Source organism: Helianthus annuus, chromosome 17, assembly GCF_002127325.2.
Source record: "Helianthus annuus cultivar XRQ/B chromosome 17, HanXRQr2.0-SUNRISE, whole genome shotgun sequence".
NCBI lineage: Eukaryota > Viridiplantae > Streptophyta > Magnoliopsida > Asterales > Asteraceae > Helianthus > Helianthus annuus.
The window spans coordinates 38228527-38252971 of record NC_035449.2 but is presented as its reverse complement, the minus strand read 5'-3'; the positions used below and the strand labels follow the sequence as shown (position 1 = coordinate 38252971).

Sequence of the window (24445 nt, the reverse complement as noted above, 5' to 3'; positions counted from 1 at the left end):
TCTTTTTTTTTTTCTTCTTACAAAAAAATTTATTCTCATTTGAACTATCTTATGTATGGCCCGCTTTCGGTGTGCACATATAATGTATATATGTGTGGGCCCCTAGGGAGGGACACAAGTGAAATTGCACTAATTTAAATGTTACTTACTTTCATGAAAATAACGTTAAAAGCGTTGGACAGTTAATCATGTATCATGTGGTGGCGTTGATAGCCGAAAGACAAAAGGGTACATGCACTGATCGACCATTGTGCCGATTGTTGAGTGTTATGTGTCTTATGTCTAAGGCTTGAGGTAAAATGACCATCGAGCCGGGGGTCTCGCTGGAAGCGGTCTCTCTATTTCTACAGGGTAGAGGTAAGGCTGTCTACATCTTACCATCCTTAGACCCTACCTTAGCTTTGCTATTGGTGGGATTTACTGAGTATGATGATGATGATGATGATTTGAACTATCTTATGTATATAGGAAAAGATAATAAGAAAACCCTTATGAGTTCATTAAATTCAAGAAACTCGATCTCCACCATCCATCTAATAATTATATGTTTGAGATTGGATGTTACAACTAGTAACTTGTTAGAAACATATTACAAGATGACAAAAGTAACTGTGGCATTTTGCTTTTTCACTTTTTTATCTGACACATTGATATTTAACAGGTTTGTCTGTTACACTAATTTTTTCTATAAAAATATGTAACATGTTTTTTACATGCACTACATATTAAAAACTCGTAAAATTTAAGTTCGAATATGTTGCACTTATTAAAACTTGCAAAATCTGTTGTTGAAAACAAAAAAAAGTGTCACATGTGATGTTACATATATGTAAACAGGTGAAAAAGATGTAACATATTAACTTTCTCTATCTTGACAAAAGTTGTTACATGTCAGATTTATGGAAAAAGTTGCAACACGTGGCAAAATTATGTCCATCCATTGGGTTTCTTGAGTTGTTTGAACTAATGTGGGATTTTTTGGTATACTTCACACACACACACACACACATATATATAGGAAATTATAGAGGTTTCTTGAGTTGTTTGAACTAATGTGGGATTTTTTGGTATACTTCACACACACACACACACACACACATATATATATATATATAGGAAAATTATAGAGGAAAAACCCGTTTGAGTTCAAAAAACTCAAGAATCCTTATGGATGGGCCACATGTTGCCACATGTTACAATTTTTTTTTTTCAGAATTCTGACATATAACAACTTTTGTCAAGAGAGAGAAACTTAATATGTTACACCTCTTTCGTCGTTACATAGATGTAACATCACATGTTACACTTTTTTTTTTTGTTTTCAATAACAAATTTTGCAGGTTTTACGAATAAAATTGTTCGAACTTAAAATTTACGAGTTTTCAATGTGTAGTGCATGTAAAAAAACATGTTACATGTTTTTATAGAAAAAATCGTGTAATAGACAAACATGTTACATGTCAGTGTGTCAGACAAAAAAGTGAAAAGGCAAGAAGTTATTAAACGTACTTTCGTCAGTCTGTTACATGTTTCTAAAAAGTTACTTTTTGTAACATGCAGTCTCAACCATAGGATTTCTTGATGGATGGTGGAGATTGAGTTTCTTATACTCGTAAGGGTTTTCTTATTATCCTTTCTCTACACATGTATACAGAAAGGATATGGAGAATACCCTATTGAGTTAAGAAAACTTGAAAACTATGTATTAGCCGTTGATGGCTTATGATCTATGGTAGATACATGATCAAGGCCAATTATCTCATATTATTGCATAGTAAAAAAATCTGAAAAGTCCTAAAAGGTAGTAGAAAGGTATAATTGGAAAGTGAGGTTCACTAATTTGCCTTAGAACAAAGAACCTTTACCTATGGTACATATTTTGAATATATTAATACTAGTCTAAGAATCTGCGAGTTTCGCGGGTGGCTTAACACCAACTAAACACATAAAAAATTCTAAATGTTGAAGCGTTAACCTATGATTTGGTAAACCTAATATTTTGAGACCGTTGAGCACATCCCAATAGTACATCCGCTCATCTCTTTTACATATTAACTTTTTGTCAACTAAACCTTCATGATCTTTTCATGCCTTTTGGCCAATATGACTTGCACCAACAGTGTCAATATCTAAATATACATATACATGCCACAAAACCAAAGGCAGAGCTTTATTGGGGTCGAGGGGTCATAGTTTTAGCTTTACCAAAAAATTCTAATTTTTTTTGTAGTGTAAGAAGCTAGTTATAGGGTAGATTAAAGTGGTCAGTCAATTTATAAACCATCACAATGGTTCAATGGCAGCCCTCCATTTGTATAAACTTGTCGGGCCGGCCTTTTCGACCTGTTTACTGCATTTGTAAGACATATATAAAAAAATGCCCCATAAATATTAAATACCATTCGTCTACCTTGCATGATCTCCAATTAACTATAAAAAAACAAAACAAAATATAACTTCCCAACAACCACAGATCCAGCACTTTAAACTACTTGTATTGAGTTAAAGATTATGAAGTCAAAACAACAATTCTGCCATCTCAAAGTAAAACTTTTCTCATCTTATTTCCAACTATATATTAAAAGCATTAAAATTCAATAAAATCCAACAATTTTTACCACAAAAACAACCACTGCCAAAACGATTTGGGTCACAATCGGTTAAAAAATATCACAAAAGCAAAATAAAACACTCAATCAAAATCAAATCTAGGAAGCATACCTATGGTGGGCGATTTTGGCAAAGGTTGACCAGAACCCTACTTACAATCCACAAGTCATTCCAGTTGTATACATAAAAATATAAAAAAAATATAAGCACTACAATAAGTTAAACGGATTGTGCCATAACATGGTAGGAATACATTTTTGTTTATTATAATTTATTATAAACTTTGACATCTTATAGAGCCGAATTCAAGTAAATATAGAGACGAAAGCACAAAACTTCGCTGCAATCTTCCTCGTTTTCAAACAAAACAAAATACAGTATAAAGAGATTAAAGATGCATGAAAACTCCTATGTGGGATGTTGGGATAATGTATACTAAATGAAATTACGAACATCAAAATAAACTAACAAACATGGGATTGAGTTCTTACCTTAAGTGAACACTAAGTCTGTCATTAAGCGGGCTGGTATCCTAGTAGTTAAAACAACATGTTTAATAGTTAAAACATTATACATGCCAGTAAAACTTAGATGCAAATTCCTATACCCATAAACTTAAAGGGTCACATGTACATTTAGGTAATCAGTTCTATCACATGTTTTTAGAAAACAAACCTTGAGTCTCTTTTGAACTTTATTCTTTGAGAAATGATTTAACCTGTGCTTCCACAATTCCCATTGAAGACCCAACAACGATGATGTGGCCCATCTTCCGTTGCTTTCGCATATCTTGCAGTTTTATCAATAAAACATTTTTGTATTTGGCTGATTGCATCAAAGTGGAATATGTTTGAGAAGTGTGTGTGTGTGTGTGTGTGATATACATACGATATACATATTTGTGTATACATATACCTGGCTTGTCATACTTATGAATGGTGGCCCCTGGAGTACACAATGCTCTTTTAATAATCTGATTTGCTAGAATAAAACCCGCCTCTCCCTGCACAAAAAAGCCTCATCCTATTGCTTATCATGATGAAAAACGCACCATTACAATATACTAGAAAAAAAGGTTACTTAGTGATTTGTATAATAAAGATGCAGCATAAATTACCCACTAAAAGCTATATTCATGTTGTAAGTTTTACTCCTAGTCAAAATTGTTAAATAAAGTCCTTGTTTTTGTCTTTGCGTTTTTTGGATTTATGAAAAACTTAATGTATTAAATGTGGTTACAAAACTATACTATAAAGATGATATAAAAAAAGTAACCTCATCTTCACCAAGAATGGTGTACATCATAAGCAGCTCGAACCTTCATTGATGGATCACCAAGAGGAAGCCTAACTCTGACCAGTAAATGCTGCTCATACTGTGAGGTATAGCATGACTCAAGAGTGTGGTGACATTAAACCAATACCTAAATAACAAAAAAAAACGATTTAAGTCCGCCACAAAATTAATATTGTGGTTAGCCACACAAAAACCAACTTCGCACATTCTTCACCCCGACCCATCATGTTCTATGTAACCAAACTATATGACCTGACCCATTTTGTAAACATACCATAACCCCTATCCGCCATTTTGGACAACTAATTTTAGGTAAAAGACCTCTTACATCCAGCCAAGATACACGGATCACCGCCCAAACGGTAGAAATCTACACAAGCCAATTCTACAAAAGAGCGAAAATTTGCATATGTTGCTAACCTAACTTGATGACCAAATTCCTGCAAATAAAATACAACCTTTTAATGAGAGTTAACCTTTAAAAAGAAAAATATGTTGTTCCATTTTCTAATCTTCTACCAAATGATAATAATGCATCAGTATCATAAAAAAGTTCTTCCTCGGTTTCTTAACCGAACATGAAACAAATAGAAAAAAACCAATCTATAGTCCTTTGATTAGTAATACCACATTACCAATCCTAATCTACAAATAGAATACTAATACTTATTTATTACTTATCAATAAGGCAAAGATAAAATTACAAATTTCGTCACACTACAAACATAATCCGAAAATGGATTGTCGCGCGTCTAGGTTACTAAGTCGGGTAGATGGGCACAAAGCTATCAAATGTGCATTCATTAAAGCAATTAAACCAATTGTTTCTTTTAAACTAACCCATACCTATACGTCACTAAAAATAAGGTATAAGAAAATTAAGTAGCCATAATGTTCAAAACTTGGAACAAACTAAAATTATTTTTAATTTAGAAAAGAGCCAATTTCTTACCATCACAATTGCCTGTTGCAGGGCTTGCATCTTGATCCTCGGCTAACGATGGTGCTATATGACAGCCATGGTGGTGGTGTCCAACGGTGACGACAGTGATGGTGGTGGTGACAATGGTCATGTTGGGGGAGACATGTAAGGGTGGTGCTGGCCTAACTTGGAACACTTCTAAATGGGCACAAACTGAACTAAAATAATCTGAACCAGTTAAAATTTTATAAAGTTACTTCCTCCACTGGAACGCATCTATCAAGAATGTATATTGTCGTTTTCTTATTTTATCATTCCCAAACCATTAAGTTCGGATGATTAGTTTTACCCAGTTAAATCCAAGTTCTCAAAAACTTCTCGTAAAGTCAGATACGTCCCATCTTGAAATATTACAACCTAAAGAAGCAAACACAAAGTCACTACCAGAAATCAATATAACAAAGATGGAAAACAAATCAACAAACTATTTAAGTTTATTACCTCATCAGGTTCTTTCCTCATAAGTTAGACTTTATGATTTCTTAAAATTACCTATACTCAATCGTCTCGAGTGATGCTTACGATTTCTTAAAATGTCTTAGTATAGTCTTTTACTACACCATTAGCGCGCTAACATAAGTTGCAGAAAGTTCACCTTGTAAAGTTCATGCACACATTTAATGCTCCTTGTGCAATAATACCAGAATCATGGTCCCTCAATAAGGCAACTTCATGGATCACTCCACCCGGTGCCACGTTGATGATTCGAACTCCTTTCTTCATCTTTGCAAAGGTTGCATCATTAAACACCTTTAAAGTAGCAGGGGTAAGTGACATATGAAGTGAGATAAAATCTGCATTTGAAATAGCCTGATCAAAAGAGGCCAACATAAACCTTCTTCTATAAAATAGTGAACCAAAAGATTTAAAAAAACAACATTGCTATAATGATAATCTATAATGTATGGTTGTATATAGGTCGCTCTCAATCTACACAAAAAATAAAGATATAAAGCAAAAGCGCATTTAGATCAAATTGTGAATCATATTATGTGGCTGAGGCAACAAATTGTGGATCAAAAAGTGGCCATTTTTCTAGATGTGTTATACCTTAATGGTAATATTAAACAATTTAACGCATATAGACATTGCGTGACTACTTTTACTTGCCTAAACCCTAAGTACTTTCATTCTATACGCGACTCCAAACATGCTACGCTTTATAGATTAATCAAAAACAACAGAATAAACAATATATAAAAAAAGTTTCCAAAATCATTTCAAGATATGATTTAATGATCCAAGGGCCTGTGATTCCCAGTCTTGATGCATCTGATTCAACCATCTAAGAAAAAGAATATAAATCATACATACATATGCTAACATTGTTAAGGACAAAATAATGTTGAAATAAGAACATACTTTTCTATTTCTGCGCCCCTGAGAATTATGTATTTTCATAAAGAGTGTCTATGGTCTCTTGAGACATTGAAAGATCTCCATAAATGATTGGATTAGATTCCCGTTTATAATAAAGAACAATGTTGTATCCCAAAGCCAACAAACCACTAAGAGTCATTCTTCCAACCTGTTAAAATTTGATCAGAAAATTTGGTGTAAAGAGAGAATTTGGTGAAAAGAGAAACTGGTAGTGTTGGTTTTAAAAAGCGCATCAGGAGGCGTGAGGAACTCAAGGAAGTCTAAAAAAACCTCAAGGTTGGGCGCTTCATGTACAACTATGTAAAACTTAGTCAAAATGGGGCTTATAGAAAGCTAATCTATCTATTATACTAAATGAATTCTCTTAGGCCACATGGGTTATTCTTAGCCAATCATTTTGATGATGTGGACAACCTCTTAATCAAGATAATTCACTATGGGCGCCAAACTCTCTTTTCCTCTATTCTGCTTCTCCTGTACGTTTCATCTTCTCACCGCATCTCTCTCCTCAATATTTCCATATCTTATTTGCAAATCACAAACCTAGGTGTCTAAAGCAAGGATTGAAAGCATCAATTGAAGGCAACACGGTAAGTTATTTTCGATCCTTAATCTGTTCCACATATGTTTTTTTTTCATAAACCCTAATTCTCAGCGAGGCAATTCTCATATGTCTCTTATTCATCCTAAATCGTTACCCTCTGAAGTGAATCTCGGTATGTTAAATTTTAATCTTATAATCCTATGTTTCTACAAAAACCCTAATTTTTTTTATATGTGCGATTTTCAGATCTCCAAACTTCAAAGATCCAGAAAGAATTTGAGGGCAAGGGTATGAGATCGGATTCTGATTGTGTGAAACGTAATCGTTTTTTGTTCAGATCTGGTTTTAGTTCTTTGAATAAATTGTAAGTTTCTAATATCCTAATTCCCTCAATCCGTATGATTAGTTTTATAAAACTTTTGTGAGTGAAGTGATTGAACCTGATTACTAACATAAACAGATGCTAAAGACCTGATTACTAAAACTTTTGAAGAATATGAGAGTTTAAACAGTTTACTAACATAAACAGATGCTAATGTAAAGATAAAGACCTGTGGGAACTAACTACACAAGAAAATATTGAATCTTCCGGAAGAAAGAAAGAAGGAATACCCTTTTCAAGAAACTAATATATGAGATGGCTTCGAAGAGATAGGATAAGGTAAATGAGTGTTGCTTCATTTTTGGAATCGTGTTATGAACCTGATTATCTAATCTATGTGACTTGAAGTAGTAATAGTAAGTTTATATTGTTTAGATAAAGTTAATTTTTCTATTGTTTGATAAAAAAAAAGTTAGTGTAATATAAGTAAATGAAAAAGTTACTGACAAGTTATACCATACGTATAACATTTTGCCATATGGGTCAGACAAATGGCTCGAATGAACTAAAACATTACCAAAAGATATGATTTTGACTTTATGGTCTTAAGTTGATAGGTTAGGTTTATTTAAGAAATTGTTGAGATGGATTTAGGCGTAAATGGGGGTGTTTGGGATTGGTTAATAAAACGGTCGATGCCTTTTAAGCTAAGTATCAAGATATGGTAGAGAAGAAGTTGTTAATATCTAAGGATATAAAGAATCACAATCAGATAGGGAGTTAAATGAGTTATTCCCAAATTTGCATATTCAAACGTCTTAGCTGACGTTTAAACATGGCTCAACCTGATTGTAACCAGCTTTGTAAATATGTATAGCTTTTTTGTAATTTTCTGTATAGTTTTTTGGTTAAATTATTTTTCATATTGTATTTTATGTAATTAGGTTTTGATTCTATTGATTTTGGAAAAAGAAGGTTATGTTTGGAAGTAGATTTGATCTCTAAACTGTTTTATGTTTCATGATGTTGAGAGGAGTACATCTAGAGTTGTATTTTATGTTGTTTGATGAGTTTTTTGCATGAAAGAACTTTAATGGGAATGTTAAAATTGAGATAATTGTATTCAATCATGAGTAAAACTGTCTATTATTTGAACTGCACTATTCTTTAGGGATGGAATGGTTCATCTGAACACTTTTTTCACTTTCATTTATCTCCATTTTAGAATCTATGTTTGTTGGTGCATTGTTGATGAGCAAATTTAAACTATATAAGGAGGTTATGGTTGGGCCACCAAATTAAGTAGCAAATGGGTTGTAGGTGGGTACGAGGGCGATTGTTGGTGGTTGAGAAAAAGGGGGAAGATTGGGTTTCTGAAGCTTAAATCGCGACTAATAGGCGGTTTTGAGGTTAGCTAATCTTCTCTTCTTTCTTTTGTCCTTCCACTGTTATTGATACATTGGTTGCAATTGGTATCCAGGGCCTAATTCAAAGATTTCCTTTTATTCAATATGTTTTGTTTTCTGTTTTCATTAGTTTTCTTATTTCAAATCTATATAATATGGTTCTGTATTTTATGCTATTAGTGTTCATCGAGATTATGCTATACAAGCTGTAAGTTTAATCACTATATTTGGGGTTTTATGTTTTTTTCTTAATTTTTTTTATTGCAAATATATATAACTCTTCTGTTTTGATATTTAGATGTACACAAACAATGAGGAGTCGTCGAGAGAGGAACGCCATGCTTGAAAATATGTGTTGGAGGATTTGAAATTTAGCTCGCCAGAAAAGCAGGTTTTATATTTATAAATTTGGTTGAATGTTGGTATTTTTTTTCCTTTTGGTGTTTATGCCATTAGTAGTTGATTTAGTTGGTGAATTGTATCCGCTAAAAAAAAGAATAACTATTATGTTTTAGAGTAAATTGCCAAAATCGTCCCTGAGGTTTGGGCATGTTTGTTATTTTCATCTAAAACAACTTTTTTGTACAATATAGTCCTTTATTTTTGGGATTTTTTGCCATTTCATCCAAATGTTTTACTTTTTTGCCAAAATCGTCCCTGAGATTTGGGAATCATAAAAAATTGTTTATGTCGAAAATGATTAAATGGTCAGCTTTTCATGCTCAGATGAGTTGTTCTAGAATATGTAAATTTCCTATCTGTTCGATCTTGATGGAGTCACGTAGAAGGGTTTTAGGGTTTTTTGGTCAATTGATTTCAAGAATTAGATGCTAAAACCATTCATTCCACCATAGCTATGGCTGACGTTGACAGAAGTCTTCACAACCTTCCTTCCGTCGTAGCTCCGGTTCAAAATCGATGTCTCTTCTCCAGTCACAGTGTAATTTTCTTGCTCTAATTTTGAATTTAGTATAACACTCGGGATAGACTGAATTTTGTCCAGTGGCATACTAATGATCTTCATTTGGTCAAAATCAAATTTCAAAACCGATGCCTCTTCTCCGTTCACAGTAATTCTTTGTATATGTATATATATATATATATATATATATTTTGTTTTTGGTGCTGATCTTTATGGTGATTTTGATGGTTATGGCAAAAAGAAAAGTAAATTTGGTCATAGGTCATGCCACGGTTCTGTATTAAAGGTGGCAAAATATTACCTTCGTTTATTATTATAATTGTGTATTATTCCAGTTATAAGTTATATCATCTACTTTTGATAAAAAAAACATGTTTTTTGGTAGTTTTTTAATGAGAGCAAGGCCGCAACGATCATGGTTTGTGGACAATGCCATTCGTCTTGATTGCTATAGGGAGTTGATCGACCATGATTAGTTATTTCATGATCTTTATATTGATTTTCAGTTTTTCTAAAATGGTTAATTTTCTACTGGAACATAATTGCAGTTTATGGAGGCTAATTTCTTTGTCTAGCAGATACCGATGTCCCATATGCTCAAACTCGGTGTCTTATATGTCTGATACATGGCAAAGATTAGACCAGCAGGTATGTAATTGGTCTTGGCAACTCTGGAAATTGATTTTATTAACAATTGCGAGATGTATTGAAGCAATTTCTACCTATTATTACACTTTTGGGGAAAAAAGATTGATTTAGAATGCATGGTTTGATATAACGGATTAAAAAGAAATTTGTAATCAAGAAATAATTTTTAAAAGGTAGCAAGATACTATGTCTACCAACCAACTGGAAGTTCACAATGTTGTTATTTTAAGTAATTTGGTGTACTTACAGTCTCTTTTATTGTTTTGTATCATTTTCCGATTGATTTTGTTTGAATGACCAGATTGGATCTGTATGCTCTAATAAGATGGGAAAAACCAGGGTTTATCCAATGGTGATGAATGGGTTTTCAAATACATCGGGAAAAGAAGGTAAGTTCTCAATTTCAAAGGGATAGATGAAACAATGATGGTATTCAAGTTAAGAACTAAAAGCTCCACAATCGGATAAAATCTTTTGGATATTAGTAATTTTGGGTTTTATGTTCATGCTTTTTTTACTTGGATTTTATTGATAACATGATGAAGTTTGTATCCACTGCTAAATATTTTGAGTTTAATCTTTTGCTGCAAGCTATGGCTCCTGTAGGACTTGGGGTGGGGAAGGACAGGTGTGTTTGGGAGTTGCATAGTAAAGGGGGGTTTTTTCGGTCAGAAACATAAAGAAGCAGGCCTTAATTCTTAACCCAGAGTAGAGCGTTTTTATTGTTTCTGGAATAATTGGGTACCAATGGTCGGGATTATGGCATGGTGAGTGTAACCGAATAGGCTTCCTTCGTGCGACTTCCGAATTAATTGGAGTTAAGATGTAGCTTCCCTTGAGGTCAAAGGTTCGAGCTCTACCAGTAGAATTGGAGTTAAGGTGTTGAAAAATTGGGTTGAATTCGTATTGCTTTATAAAAGAATGGTAGTGTAATACTTTTGGGTTAGTTAATAAAAAGGTCAAAATGTTAAGATTTGATCAGGTCTCTTATTTGATGGTGGGTCAAGCCTTCTAGGTGAGGTTTGGAATATTTATTAATCCTGTTACTTAAACTGCTTGGCTGTATTTACAAAAACACAATTATGTGTATTGACCCATTTACATTTTATAACATAAGTGGTATATTTTATGTGTTTGTTGATTGTTAATGTTAGAGCATGGAATCTAATGAAGTTTCTTTTACTTTTGTAGTGAAGGACCAAACTGTTGATTTGTTTGGGCAGGCCGCAAAAGGGTCTTTTTTGAAACATTAGTACAAGGATTGCAAGGTCAGTGTCACCTTTACAAGTGCGGTTTGTAATGAGATTGAAGCTGGTAGCGTGGTTGTCGTTAACTTGGGTTGGAATTTTGAGTAACATACAGGTTCATATAAGTTCTAAAAGAGTTAGTAGTGTTGTATTTGCTTTATTCAAGTTAATGTGTGAAAACATTAAACATTTGAACAATTAACCTTCGATGACATTTACAATAGCCTATAGGTGTAATGATGCACCGAGCGTGAATCAATTTCTAGCACCTAAATCATTAGCTTATGAGTGCTCTTTGATGTAACATTTTTTTCTTGTGAAAAACAAAGGGAGTACAAATGATCTAAAGAAGTGTTATTTGGCAGAAGTTGTTGCTGATCTATTGGCCTAACTATTCATATCTAAATTAAAGACTTTCCAAGCGTCAAGTGGTGGTACTTCATATGCCTAAAAAGAGTTACTTTGCCTGTGATTTGATTTATAATAAAAACTAAAGCTTACTACAAGTGGGATGATCTTCCAAACAATAATTTAATATGTCAAACGTTTTGTACGATTAATATAAGTAACTTGCTCGAGTCCGGGAAGCTCCCGGGTGATAACCTAGGTAATTTATAAACACGAATCATAAGCATTCAATATGGTTATAACTTTTATTACACGTTACAACCCGTGATTAAGTTTATAACTCTTCTATATCCAAGACATTTAATATTCAAATTTTGAACATTTTACTTTACACAACGAAATTGGAGAGAGATATTTTTGGGTTTTTTTTTTTTTTTTTTTTTTTTTGCAATGTTATATTTAACTATACTTTGCTAATGTAACTGTGAAATTCTATTATATCATGAAATTATTACACATGCTTTATGTGCTTTTACAAATTATTTTATAAGTTTTAAAGGAGGCAAGTTCCACTGGCCGTATGTTTTGCAATGACATTCAACAAAAGTTAAGGTCAATCACTTTTAAGAGTTGGTTTGTACTTGAAACAACCTGTCTTCTCTCATGGTCAATTGTATGTTGCTTTATCAAGGGTGAAAATACGAGATAGGGTCAAACTACTAATACTTGACAACGACGAGAAACCTACAGATAAAACAACTAATGTGGTTTATAAAGAGATTTTCAACGAATTGTTATTGTTGCATATTCATATATTTCAATTTGTCGTCGTAATCTAATATGTTCGGTTGTCTTTTACCGTGTATAAAATCAAAATATTTAATGTCAGCGGTATTAATGAAGAAATTTTCTTTTACCAACTTGCGAAGCTCGCGGGTTCTTAGACTTAGACGTGAAGCCTAAGTTTGGAAAGGCCTAGAACAAAAATGATGATCTACCTGAGGATTCAACGCCAGTAGATATTATATATTTGTGTTAAGCCACCCGCGAAAATCGCGGGATCTTAGGCTAGTATCTATATATAATCTAAAATTTAGTTGCATGTTCTATTTTAAAATCAACATTTATGAAGTTTTAAATGCACTACTTAAAATAATATTGATTACAATAAATACTTAGAAATTTAGTTATATTAATCTATATATAATCTAAAATTTAGTTGCATGTTCTATTTTAAAATCAACATTTATGAAGTTTTAAATGCAATACTTAAAATAATATTGATTACAATAAATACTTAGAAATTTCGTTATATTAACTATTTTACAAACTTCATTAACGTAACTGAATTAATGGAATTAAAGAATAGAATTAAAGGAATTTTAAGAACAACTCTTCATCTCCTTCCATTAACTCTAAATTAATGGAATTAAAGGAGAAATTAGAATTACAATAATTAAAGATAACATAATTGAAATAATAGAATTAAAGGCATTTTAACAACAACTCTTCATCTCCTTCCATTGACCCCAAGTCTCAATATATTCTTCCCATTCGATGCGTTTCTACAATCAACAACAAACAAAACAATGTCGAAGGCAGCATTATCAAAGATTTCTTCTACTAACTACATAGAATACAAAAGACTTCTAACAACACCGGTTTCGGGTCCAGCCAACGGGTCAAACAAGATCCATATTCCCGAACAAGAGTGCACGAGTTCAGTTGGGTCATATGATCCAATTCTTGAAGTAATAAATCTATCCGATAATGATGAAGTTGAATCTCCATGTTCCAAGACCGATACATCGGCCAATAAATCGCAAAAGACACGTGAGTCCAGTGTGGTCGTTGAGAATGTTTGTGGTGAATTTGGATTGGTGGATGAAGATTGGTTTGAGAAATATGGAGGGATGATAGTTGATGAGAATGGGTTTCTTCTTGGTGAATTTAGACGATTGGATGAAGAGCTTTACGTTAATATAACGGTAGACTGAATATTGATTCATGATTTTGGTTTGTAAGTTGTATCTGCATTTAAAAAAAATAAGTTGTCGGTATCGCATTTGTCTATGTTTATGTTTCATATCGTTATATCAACTTTTTTACAACCTTATTTATGAGCCTCTTAAATATGTGAGTTCAAAAGTTAAAAAAAAGTATAGAAAACCGTATTTATTTTATTCTCATCGGAGCCACGATTTGCAAGTTGTTAACATAACCATCGTTTGAATAGTCTCCCCATATAGCCCAGCCATCATCATAGACCCATATGACTGGTTATAGATTAAACATAATCCGACAAAATCATAAGATCGCAGAATTAAAACATCCATGTTATATGGTTTTTGACAATTATGACCTCCATAATAGTACGTCTGTTCTTGAGGAGCCCTCCATCTCCAAACACCACCTCCACTTTGCCGGTCACCCACCCTCATCAAGCGCCGGCTGTCGCCGCCACTCAGACGATCCATCTCCGTCGCCAGTCACCCACAACCGTACCCAATCGTCGCTGTACACCTCTTCTGCCGCACACAGTCATCATCACCGGCAACAACTGAAACCAGATTGTTACTCAAAAGTTTAACAGTTCATCCCTCTGGTTCAATCAAAGTTAACAAATGATGATTCCGACGACTGCGGTTAGATTGGATCAAGGGTTCTCATGGTTTGAGCTCAAGTGGCAGCGGCTACCACTAGGGTCCTGCTACCGAACGGATCTGAGTTAAATACCGGCGGCTAAGGTAACAATCAACGAACCCTATCTGTGTCGTTTTCAACTATATTGTTTTGTTTGGATTTGAAGTTTTATTGATTTGGGTTTTTATAGCTTTAATCAGGGGTGTTTGATCTCATAAAATATTTGGATTATGTGTTTGTGTTTTGGATGATATAGATGTGTAATTTTTATGCTCTTATGTTGATTTATAATTTTTAGCATTTGTATGGTGTGTTTCTGTTTTAAAATTAGGTGAAGACGCTCTGATTGTTTTTGGTGTTGACTGTTTAGGAACAAGTGAAGGAGTTAAAGGCTAGGAATTATTGTGGTTTTAGATTGTTGCATTGCTACTTGATAATGGAGCTGATGTTAATTCTAGGAATTATTGTGGTCAGGTAATCATTCTTCGGTTTCGAAATCGACATGGACATCCAATATTAGCTCCGAAGATATGCTGACCGAAGTTCTGTCGTATTTCACGCAACCATCAATACCAGAGAAGACGGAGCGTACCTGGTACTTATTCAGCCTTCATATTTCATATTATCATACATTTAAAAAAAAATTATGAAATGGTTTTTGTTTATTTTGCTAAGATTGGTTTTTTCCCCATTTTCCCAGGAATTACCAAATGATTTTCAAATATATTTTAACCAATTGACTCATCCATTTTATTTAATAATATAGATTTATATATATATATATATACTTCTCATATTCACATTCCATAACATCAAAATATATGTTATCAGCATTTATTCTTATTATTATTATTTGTTATCATTAATGCAATTAGATGTGTGAGCAACTTTACACCTGATGACTCCTCACATTCAGATCCTATAACATTTTTGCATTTAAACTTTCATTAAAATGAAAACTGCCACAAGTCATCCCAAGAGGCTACTTATCATGTCTCTATAATTACACAGCCACAGTCAAGCATCCTCCCTTTTATTATGCAACCTGTGGCTGAATATCGGAAGACGCCTGCCAACATGAAGAAAACCACTGTTGTTGCTAACTGTTCAGAAAGTTTGACGACTCTTGAAGAAATATTACACCATGGTCGAGAAAATTAGAAACACACGGTATCAAAACTTTCTATAATTTCGATTGTTTCCCCAGGCATTATTATTATCCATACATTAAATGTGTTTCTTCTAATCCATGCAGAATGCTGAGTTCAATTGTCGTGTGGTCATTAAAGGCGTACGTAATAGCGAAGAGTGGTTCAGACTTATGTGTGGAGGAGGAAAATGCATGAAAGGTGTATCGCGTGAACACGGGGAACTGTGGTGTGCTGGCTATGAAAACCCAGTTATGTTTCCACAAGCAAGGTTTGGTTTTGGTATTCTATAGTTATGTGCGTTGGCAAACGCCTTTATACACTTACACACCTGAAAAAAAAAACTTTCAACAGGTTCCATCTTGAACTTGATGTGCTCGATTCCACGGCAAATGCGGCCATCATGTGCTTCGATGACACTGCACAGATTCTAACAAACACCACTGCTCAGTCTATACTCAATGCGGAATCGGGTCTCTCGCATATCTACACCGTTTATTCCGAAAGCATCCAGGATAGCTTCACTCCAGTCATGATACATAACTCTGACGGTAGCATCTCAACGCTCCCAAACTGCTTACACTCACTTGTGGGCACCACCCGAACCATCCAAGTTGATACATCCACATACTACCATCATGGGGCCTTTGAGAGCTTCAACTGCAAGCGTGTGCTCCTGGACGAAACCAATTGTGAATCCGTTGGATCTACCACTCCTACTCCCATGACTAGGAAGGGTAAAGGGGTGATGGCAATACCAACACCGGTTAAGCTCAAAGAAACAATCAGAAAGTACATGTAAGTTTCTATATATACTTTTGACTTACCAAATTCCATGAACCACCTATGTGTGTCTGTTGTGCGCTACGTGTTAACGTATTAGATCAATTTAAGATAGGTAACTTTTTACATATGCAAAGAGTTGTAGGGCATGGGAGTAGGGATTGTTCAATGGTTTGCTAGACAACTTTAGAGGATGCACATATATTCATACCGTATATGATTAACTTTATAAAGTGTAACATAGATTAGTTTTTTTATATTTGTGGGAGCCATGTGTGTGCCTTTCAAATTTTCTGTACTTAAATTGAATCTTACCAAATACTAGGGTGTGTATTTAAGTTTAGATATGTAAATATTATCAATCAGAGTAAATTGAGAATTCAGAAGATGTTTTTTCATCTTCTTTGTACATGCTCCTATCAAGGTATGATGTTTATGGCTTCTTTATCTTCTCATTAGACATGTTTTGATCTATTTATGTGAATTTTTACTTGCTTAATTTGAACTTTTTAATACAGAACATGAATTTTCTTGAGCCCGGATACAAAATGGAACATGTAAAATTTGCATACTTTATAGTAGCTGTGTTTTTAAGCTTTAACCAAAGCATCATTTCTTAATAATGTTAAAGTGAATATTATATGATACAAACATCATGTTTATTTCTTTATGACTAACTATAAACAAGTACATTTACACCATTGGTTTTGTTATGTGCTTTTTCGATTTGAGAACGCATACGACCCCATCGCTTTAGTGTTGAAATGAATTGTAATGCAACTTACCCGCGGCAAGTCAGCAATGCGCGGGCATTACCACTAGATTCCCACATTCCGTAAGGTTACCTTTCTTTACGTCAATTATGATGAAATTTGTAGTGAATTTGTTTATGCTTTTTTGTTCGTTTGGATATTTAAGTTAAATCATTAGTTTATACTTTTCCCCCTATTTATACATGCCAAATAGCTAAATGGAATGAATTGAACTTCAACGAGCTTGAACTGCAGTTCATAAATGGGAATTTACTTGAACGGAGTTACATTCTATCAAGTTTTAATTACAAAATAATGGAATATGAACTACTAACATATACATCATCCAAGTTAAAGTTCTGCCTAACATTTCCTTTCTTTCTTTCACAGCCCTACTTATGAATGTTCTGATTCGGATGATTCTGTGGGTAACTACTAAGGGGAACGTCGACTACATGGCCATGCATTAGCGGCAGAAGATTTCGTGAATTATTAAATAAAACTAGAAGCTTTGTGAACTCCTTTAAGTTTTTTTCCTGTAATGTATGTTTTTAGACTTGGCATACATGTTTCTTCTTAAACAGATTCCGCAAACAAAGTTTCCTGTACTATGCACGCCTTACATTTTGTGTGGCCGGCTTATGGTACAAGCTCTTATCACGTTTTGTATGGCTTCTCTTACATTGTCTTTTGTCTAATTATCTTTTATCCATTCAGAAACATTTTCCCCGAACACACAACAAAATGAAGGACACTAACTGTTGGTCATGCCGTGCATCGCACGGGCCTTCCCTCTAGTATGAAAGAATGATTAAAAGGATTAGGAGATCATGAATGGTTTGCTTAATAAAAAGGCTTTTAATAGTACATAAAGCTTATTTGGTTGTACATAGAGCACCGCCTCGTGTACGTAAAGCTCTCGCTTCACGCCTCACACCTCGAATTTTAGGAACTAAAGCTAGTAATACAACTTCATTTACCTCAAACTCAATTTTTTGCCTAATAATGAAATTTTAATAACAATTCTTTGGTCACCGAGTGAAAGATAGTATCAGGAAAGACCGAAATTCAACAACAACGGATTCGCAAAATTTACACAAAGAACAATAGATATCAGAGAATGTAAAATGGTAACTTGTCTGGCCTTTACATGGACTTATTTACCTAAAAATTGGTGTTTTGGTTATTTTTCTCATCGGGCCAAATGGGTAAAAATAAAGAACTAAATAAAAAAGAAAATTGGTCAAATTGATCAGATACAAAATTTTTATGAATTGGGTAAAAATTCATAAAATTTAATTATTTTTATTAAGTATTTATAAAAAAAATAAAAAAAGGGTTAAAAAGTTTACATGTGAACCCGACTCATTTTTGCCCTGCACCGAACAGTTATTAATCCAAACCCATTTTGGGTCATTATTCAACCTGCTTCTTAAAACTAATTTATCATAGTCTATTTCACTTGTACGTTTTTTTTTTACCTTGGTCTATTTCACTTGTAAGTTCTTTTTTGGCAACGACATGCTTGGTTAACTGTGACTCCTTCCACTTTCTAATCCACAAAACACGTAATTACCATGTACCTTATCTTCCAAGAATTCAACCCTTTTAGATCCTACTCGATTACTTACACAGAAACTAAAGAATGTAAAACTATTTGAATTTTTCTTAATAGAATGATACAAAAAGAAAATTAAAGTTTTTGTAGAAGTGGATTACCAATTCAACATCCGTGGGACCTTAAAAAAATTATGAACCCATTATCCCGCCTAAGATAGAAATGTACGCCTCTACAATACCGTTCCGCCACAAAACGAAACGTGCGCCTCAAACCACTAAACCACTGAGGCGTACGTATAAAACCTAGCATTGAGGCGCCGCCTCATATATAATATATTACCGTTCCACCTCGAGGCGCGCCTCAAAACGGATGCCTCAAGCGTTTTTTTAAACCATGAGTATAGCTTATCACATAATTATGAATTTAGATGTTAAAATGAATTATAAAACATGAAATAAGTATATAAGTGTACATGGAATGACAATTTCAGTATATTATATTGGACATAGTAGCCTAATGTGCCAACACATGAAAGATGAACATTCACCGACAAAATGAATGTCAAGATGGGCGGGTCATAACTCTAATATATTTTAAACAATGATACATGAGAAACGACACGGTCCATAACTCCCCCAAAATCACCAGAAGCACCTCGGGTTGGAGCTAGAGAATCCAGCTTATCAAAGAAGATGACACACGGGCAGGCTGCGCGGGCCTGCAAATCAGCTCATTCTCATGCCATGAACATTTTAACAAACCAAGAAAAAAACGATGGCACTATGGACTGGATATGATAGGATAGGATATGGCAACGTACCTCCTGAAATACGTCTCTTACATTTTTCTCTGATTCTCCTATGTACACGTTGATCAATTCAGGCCCTTTAACACTTAGAAAATTAAGAGAACATTAAGTTGCAACAGCATTTGCCAACAAAGTATATGAAAGCAACATATGTTTTAGATGGTTATAGCAGACAATATAACAATAATGACAATATGCTGAGAAATATTAAATGATTTAAACGATATGTAATACCTTCCCGGTACCAGGAGGACCATGAAGAAGAACACCGAAGCGTTTACGTAGCCCGGATGATAACAAATCCAAGTAAGAAGGAACACCAGTTTAACTTTATTACCAGATCTTCCTCCATGGTAAATGTTTCAGATTCAAGTACTGAATCAACGTTGGCATGCATTATGTGACCATCAGTTCGCATAACAGTTCCTATTATGCCCATCAAACAGTGCTCCTTAACAAATATAACAGATAAATTTACAATCAATATTTTATATAGATATAACTTTGGTGTCACTTGAAGGCGAAAGGGGAAAATAAAAAAAGAATAACCAACCTTTGAGCGCTGAAATAAAGTATGTGAAACATGGCGTAATCAAGGTGTTGTAGTGGTTTTATTGGTCTTCACCAAAGATATATATCTCACACCTACGGATCCCCCACTACACTAATGCAATGAAAAAAATATGATTGAAAGTTTGACGTTCGCTAGTGGATTCAAATAATAAAAAAGAGTTGTAAAAGGTGCAGTTTCGGCACCGTCTATACCTTCTTTAGACATTATCGACCCTGTTCAAGGTCAACTCTATCACCAACCCAGAGGAAAACAAAACATGGCGTGTCTGCTATTTCCTGGAGTGAAAAACAAATAACTTAGTGTAGAAATTTGTCGTAAAGAATAACAAATAAAGATATTGTCTCCATTGATGATAGAAAAAGAGAATATAGCAAGTGGGTATTATATTCAGTTAAAATCTAAATGTTTTCAAACAATAATCAGAGCAATGTTCCTCTATCACAATTTAAAACATATATTTGTGATATATTAGTTACAAACATGTCAATTTTATATTTGGTGACAAAATGGAAATTAAAGGTGTGTTATTGTTGTCATCCTCTTTTTCTCTGTAGACATAAAAATTATCCCAGAAGCACTCATGCATTGAATAAACAAAACAATATAATTAATCGAATTGATCATAGCAAGAAAATGTGGTAGATCGGAAGAAAGGTATATACAAACTAATCGATTTAGATGAAAAAGCATAGATGCAGACAATTTCACAAAATCAGTGTTCGTACCTGCTGAGGGCGTCAGTTGCTTCGCCGGAAATCCTTTTCAATTAGTTTGCCTCTTTTCAATCAGTTCGCCGGCACAGTTGAACCTTCCTACAGCAACAAACACACACCAAAACATATCTTTTAGCCTAAATCCTCTTCAATTTTCTACTTTTAAAGCTATTTTCCTATCAATTAAAAAACGACCCACAAATTATTTCATAACATTATAACAAAAAAGCTGCATATTTGCTAATCAAAATGCAATACCTTTGGTGTGTATGCATATCCTGCAACATAAAAGATACCTTCTTGCTCAATCTAAAAGCTATATAAACAAAAACATCCCAGACATAAAAACACACCCCTTAGAACCTGAAACGCCATATTTTCTACTATATACCATTCATCTTACAAACGCCAAAATCCCCAAAACATCAAACACAACTACTCAAAAAACGCCATATTTTCTACTATATACCATTCATCTTAGAAAACGCCAAAACACTGAAACATCAAAAGATTCCAAAAATCGACGGTTCTTTCAGATACACTATTTCCTCAGTAAAACGCCAAAAATGGCAAATATCGTTTATTGTATAGTCAAATATTGTTCTATGCTAAAGTTTCGGATAATGCATTCTTCCCTGAGGTGCTGTGACTCAAATAACATTTTGCTGCATGAGATGGACAAATCATAAAAGATGCTGGTGTCAGACTTATGTCATTTTTTGTGTTTTGTTATTGATGAATATTATAATGGCATGAAAAGACGAATGACACTGATGAGTTGTTTGAAGATACATATTCAAACAAAAAACTTATGTCATTTTGTCTTTCCAAACGGCCACAGAAACACAAGCATGGCTAAGCCAAACCGCCAGCGAACATGATTCAAAGAAGAAAGAGACTGATGACAGTGAAGATTTGGAAGATGAATTGTTTCTATTTTTATTTTTTTAATTTTCTTTTTCTGTTGTTTGTTATGTATTTTTCAACTTAGAATAAAAAATACACTATATTAATAAAACGCCAAACAGTCATAATGCATGTGAAACACCATAATGCAGTAAAAACGCCAAAAACTCCCAAACTATAATGAAAGTAGTTTGCAGAAGTATTAATAAAAGCTAAAAATGAAAAAAAAAGGCCAAAAACTACTTAAAGCCATTCAAAAACGCCAAACTTGGGAGATGGAAAGTCTATGACCCTAAAAACTCATAAAAAGCTGAACAAAAAACAGTAAAAATACACGGTAACTGAAAAGACGACTACTTTATTAATATCATTTATTATAAATAAAATCCCGCCTAAACTACGCGCCAAAACATCCTATAAGAGAGACGTGTCTGCACAATCAACTGATCACAAAACTAAAAACAAACACCATATTTCCTAGAAACCATTCACTTTAAAAATGCCAAAAAATAGTTAAAAAAGCCACAGATACAGAACCTCGATTCTTCCATATTGAGTATTGATCTGAATGAAGTTTCACTGAATGGATTCTTCTCTGAGTTGGGTATCTCTATAATCTTTTGCTGAATGAGATGGAAAAATATTCAAGAAAAAGAGAATGATGACACTGATATGACATCATGTCACTTTGTTCTTGATGGATATATTGATGGCATTTAGGGATCAATACATTAGAGTAGGCGTTGGTCTTCAACATGTCATCAAACAAGTATATATCCACCCACCATAAAGGATGCCACAAAAAATAAGCATCTTCTAAAGATGGGCGTTATATAGGAAAATAAGGATCTACATAAGGTATTCAAAAACAGGTTCAAAACGCCAAAAAAGGTAAAGTAGAAGAGGCTGATAACAGTGAAGATTTGGATGAGAAATTAGATTATAATTTTTAATTTTTTTTCATTTTCTATTGTTTGTTATCTAATTCTCTGTTGTTTATTATCTAATTCTCGACTAATTTTAAAAAAACTGAGTATAAAACGCCAAAAACTACAAACACCAAAACGCCTGATAGTGTGAAAAACTGTGAGAACGAATGCTAGCAAAGCACGATGTTGCTATATAAAACGCCAAAAAACGCAAACAAAGTATTACTGGAAAAATCAACACTAATTGATAGATGAAAATTGAAAGAAACAGTAATTGCTAAAACAGTAAAATGAAGAGACGGTATCGTTATTGTCAAACATTTATTTATATTAAAAGCCACTACATGGAAAATTGAAATTTATTTATCTTTTCACAACGTCATAATTGCCTGTCACATTATAGGCTTGTATCCTACATGGCAAAATACTTGATATAATAAAATCAAGAAAATTACTGATGTTTTTTACATTAAAGGTCTGCATCCTGATCTAAAAAAACAATAAAAATGCCAAAATATTTACTATGATCCTGATCTAAAAACCATAAAAACTCCGCGTATTTATTAAACGCCAAAAAAATGGAAAGATGAAGTGACACACGTTTAAAAAAAAGAAATATGAAAGGACAAAAAAGCCCCTCCGCCCGTCTCTAAGCGGCATGACACGTGTTGGGCCAAGATGCGTTCTCACACTTTTAAGCGTTTTCTCCCGATCCCGTTTCTCTCTCTCTCTCTCTCTCTGTATATATATATATATATATATATGTGTGTGAAGTAGAGGAAGAAAACACACTTGGGTTAAAAAACTCAAGAAAACCCTATATAACATTTTTATTTTTTTCTAAAAATACAAAAAATGTAACATACATATATTTGAACACTTTTATAAAAAAATGTAAAAAGTACTGACTAGTTTTTTTTAAATGTTCAAAATCTGTATGTTACATTTTTTTGGACATATATTTTAGGTTTTTTTTTTTTTGTATATTTCCCCTTAAAAAACACTCATAATTGCATATTTATCCAAGCCTAAATGAAAATTGCAATTTTTCCCTTCTCTATCAAAATGACAAAATTACCCTTTTTTCAAATTAAAAGATCTTGCCTTGGAGAATAATCAGGTTCAAAGTTGTTAGAAAAATAACCACTGCTCGAAAACCACTGATTGGAAACCACTGATCAGTTTGATAAACTACTGATCAGTTTGTCTAACTACTGATGAACTTAACTACTGATCAGTTTAAGCACTGATCAGTCTAACCGCTGATCAACCACTGTCGGTTGAAGCAGTGGCAAGATGAAACAGAACCACTGATCAGAACAGTGGTTAGAAAGGTTGCAAAATAGAAGTATAAAAGAAACAGTAAACGATTTAACCGGGCTTGTGTTTGACACAATTCCCTTAAACAGATTCGCCGTCTGTTCCCAGGGTACGCCGGTTCGAAACAGCACCGAGCGCTGCCGGACTTGAACACTTGCCTGAAAGAAAACTGGAGAATGCTGTAGAGAGAAAGAGAAGAGACTGTTGATTTCGGTGTGTCTAAACTGAACGAAAAGGTTCGGTTTTATAGCCATAAAATTGTAACTGTGTTCTCAACATCATTGCAGCATATTAAAAGACCAGACTAATGGTCATTATTGCAATTATTGTATCAGTTTTAAAACTGAAACATAATGATCATTAAAAAGAAATCATAACAGTCTAGAAACTGAAAAGAATGATCATAATTAAAAACGAGAATAACAGTTACGAGTCTGTGCAAAAACTGGCCTCACGCGGGCCCGGGTTTTCGGAGCTGCATTCGTGTCCGCAGGACGTGCGGGCACGCACGAGTTCAACCAAATTCCAGCTCCGAAACTCAAATTTTTGCACCCCCCCCTGCGCACGCGCGGGTAGGACTTGTGGTAAAACATGTCATAAGAC

General features: G+C 33.8%; 1 protein-coding gene and 1 long non-coding RNA gene across 17 annotated transcripts; one reads left to right on the top strand and one right to left on the bottom strand.

Annotated features, from left to right (window-relative positions):
* Positions 1-2802: 2802 nt before the first annotated feature.
* LOC118489250 lies at positions 2803-5775 on the bottom strand. 3 transcript variants are annotated; one of them, XR_004886912.1, is made up of 7 exons: positions 5330-5734; positions 4859-5245; positions 4181-4346; positions 3886-4033; positions 3526-3613; positions 3286-3399; positions 2803-3142 (listed from the first exon to the last, which is right to left on the bottom strand). It is a non-coding gene; the product is annotated as an uncharacterized LOC118489250 (long non-coding RNA). The 3 variants fall into 3 exon arrangements; XR_004886911.1 differs by having other exon boundaries at positions 4859-5734; XR_004886910.1 differs by having other exon boundaries at positions 3886-4346; positions 4859-5775.
* Positions 5776-6610: 835 nt separating this feature from the next.
* LOC110923454 lies at positions 6611-11666 on the top strand. Of its 14 annotated transcripts, none has more exons than XR_004886905.1 (8): positions 6732-6858; positions 7059-7176; positions 7342-7473; positions 8455-8543; positions 8839-8931; positions 9395-10110; positions 10412-10499; positions 11302-11656. XR_004886905.1 is itself a non-coding variant. In XM_022167540.2 (3 exons), exons 1-3 carry the CDS (start codon positions 9931-9933, stop codon positions 11361-11363), a joined length of 330 nt encoding a protein of 109 aa, XP_022023232.1. In that variant the 5' UTR covers positions 7480-9930; the 3' UTR covers positions 11364-11666. The 14 variants fall into 14 exon arrangements, 1 of the variants encoding a protein (XP_022023232.1); XR_004886904.1 differs by having other exon boundaries at positions 8455-8931; positions 9395-9480; positions 10011-10110; positions 11302-11653; XR_004886907.1 differs by having other exon boundaries at positions 10011-10110; positions 11302-11651.
* Positions 11667-24445: the final 12779 nt, after the last annotated feature.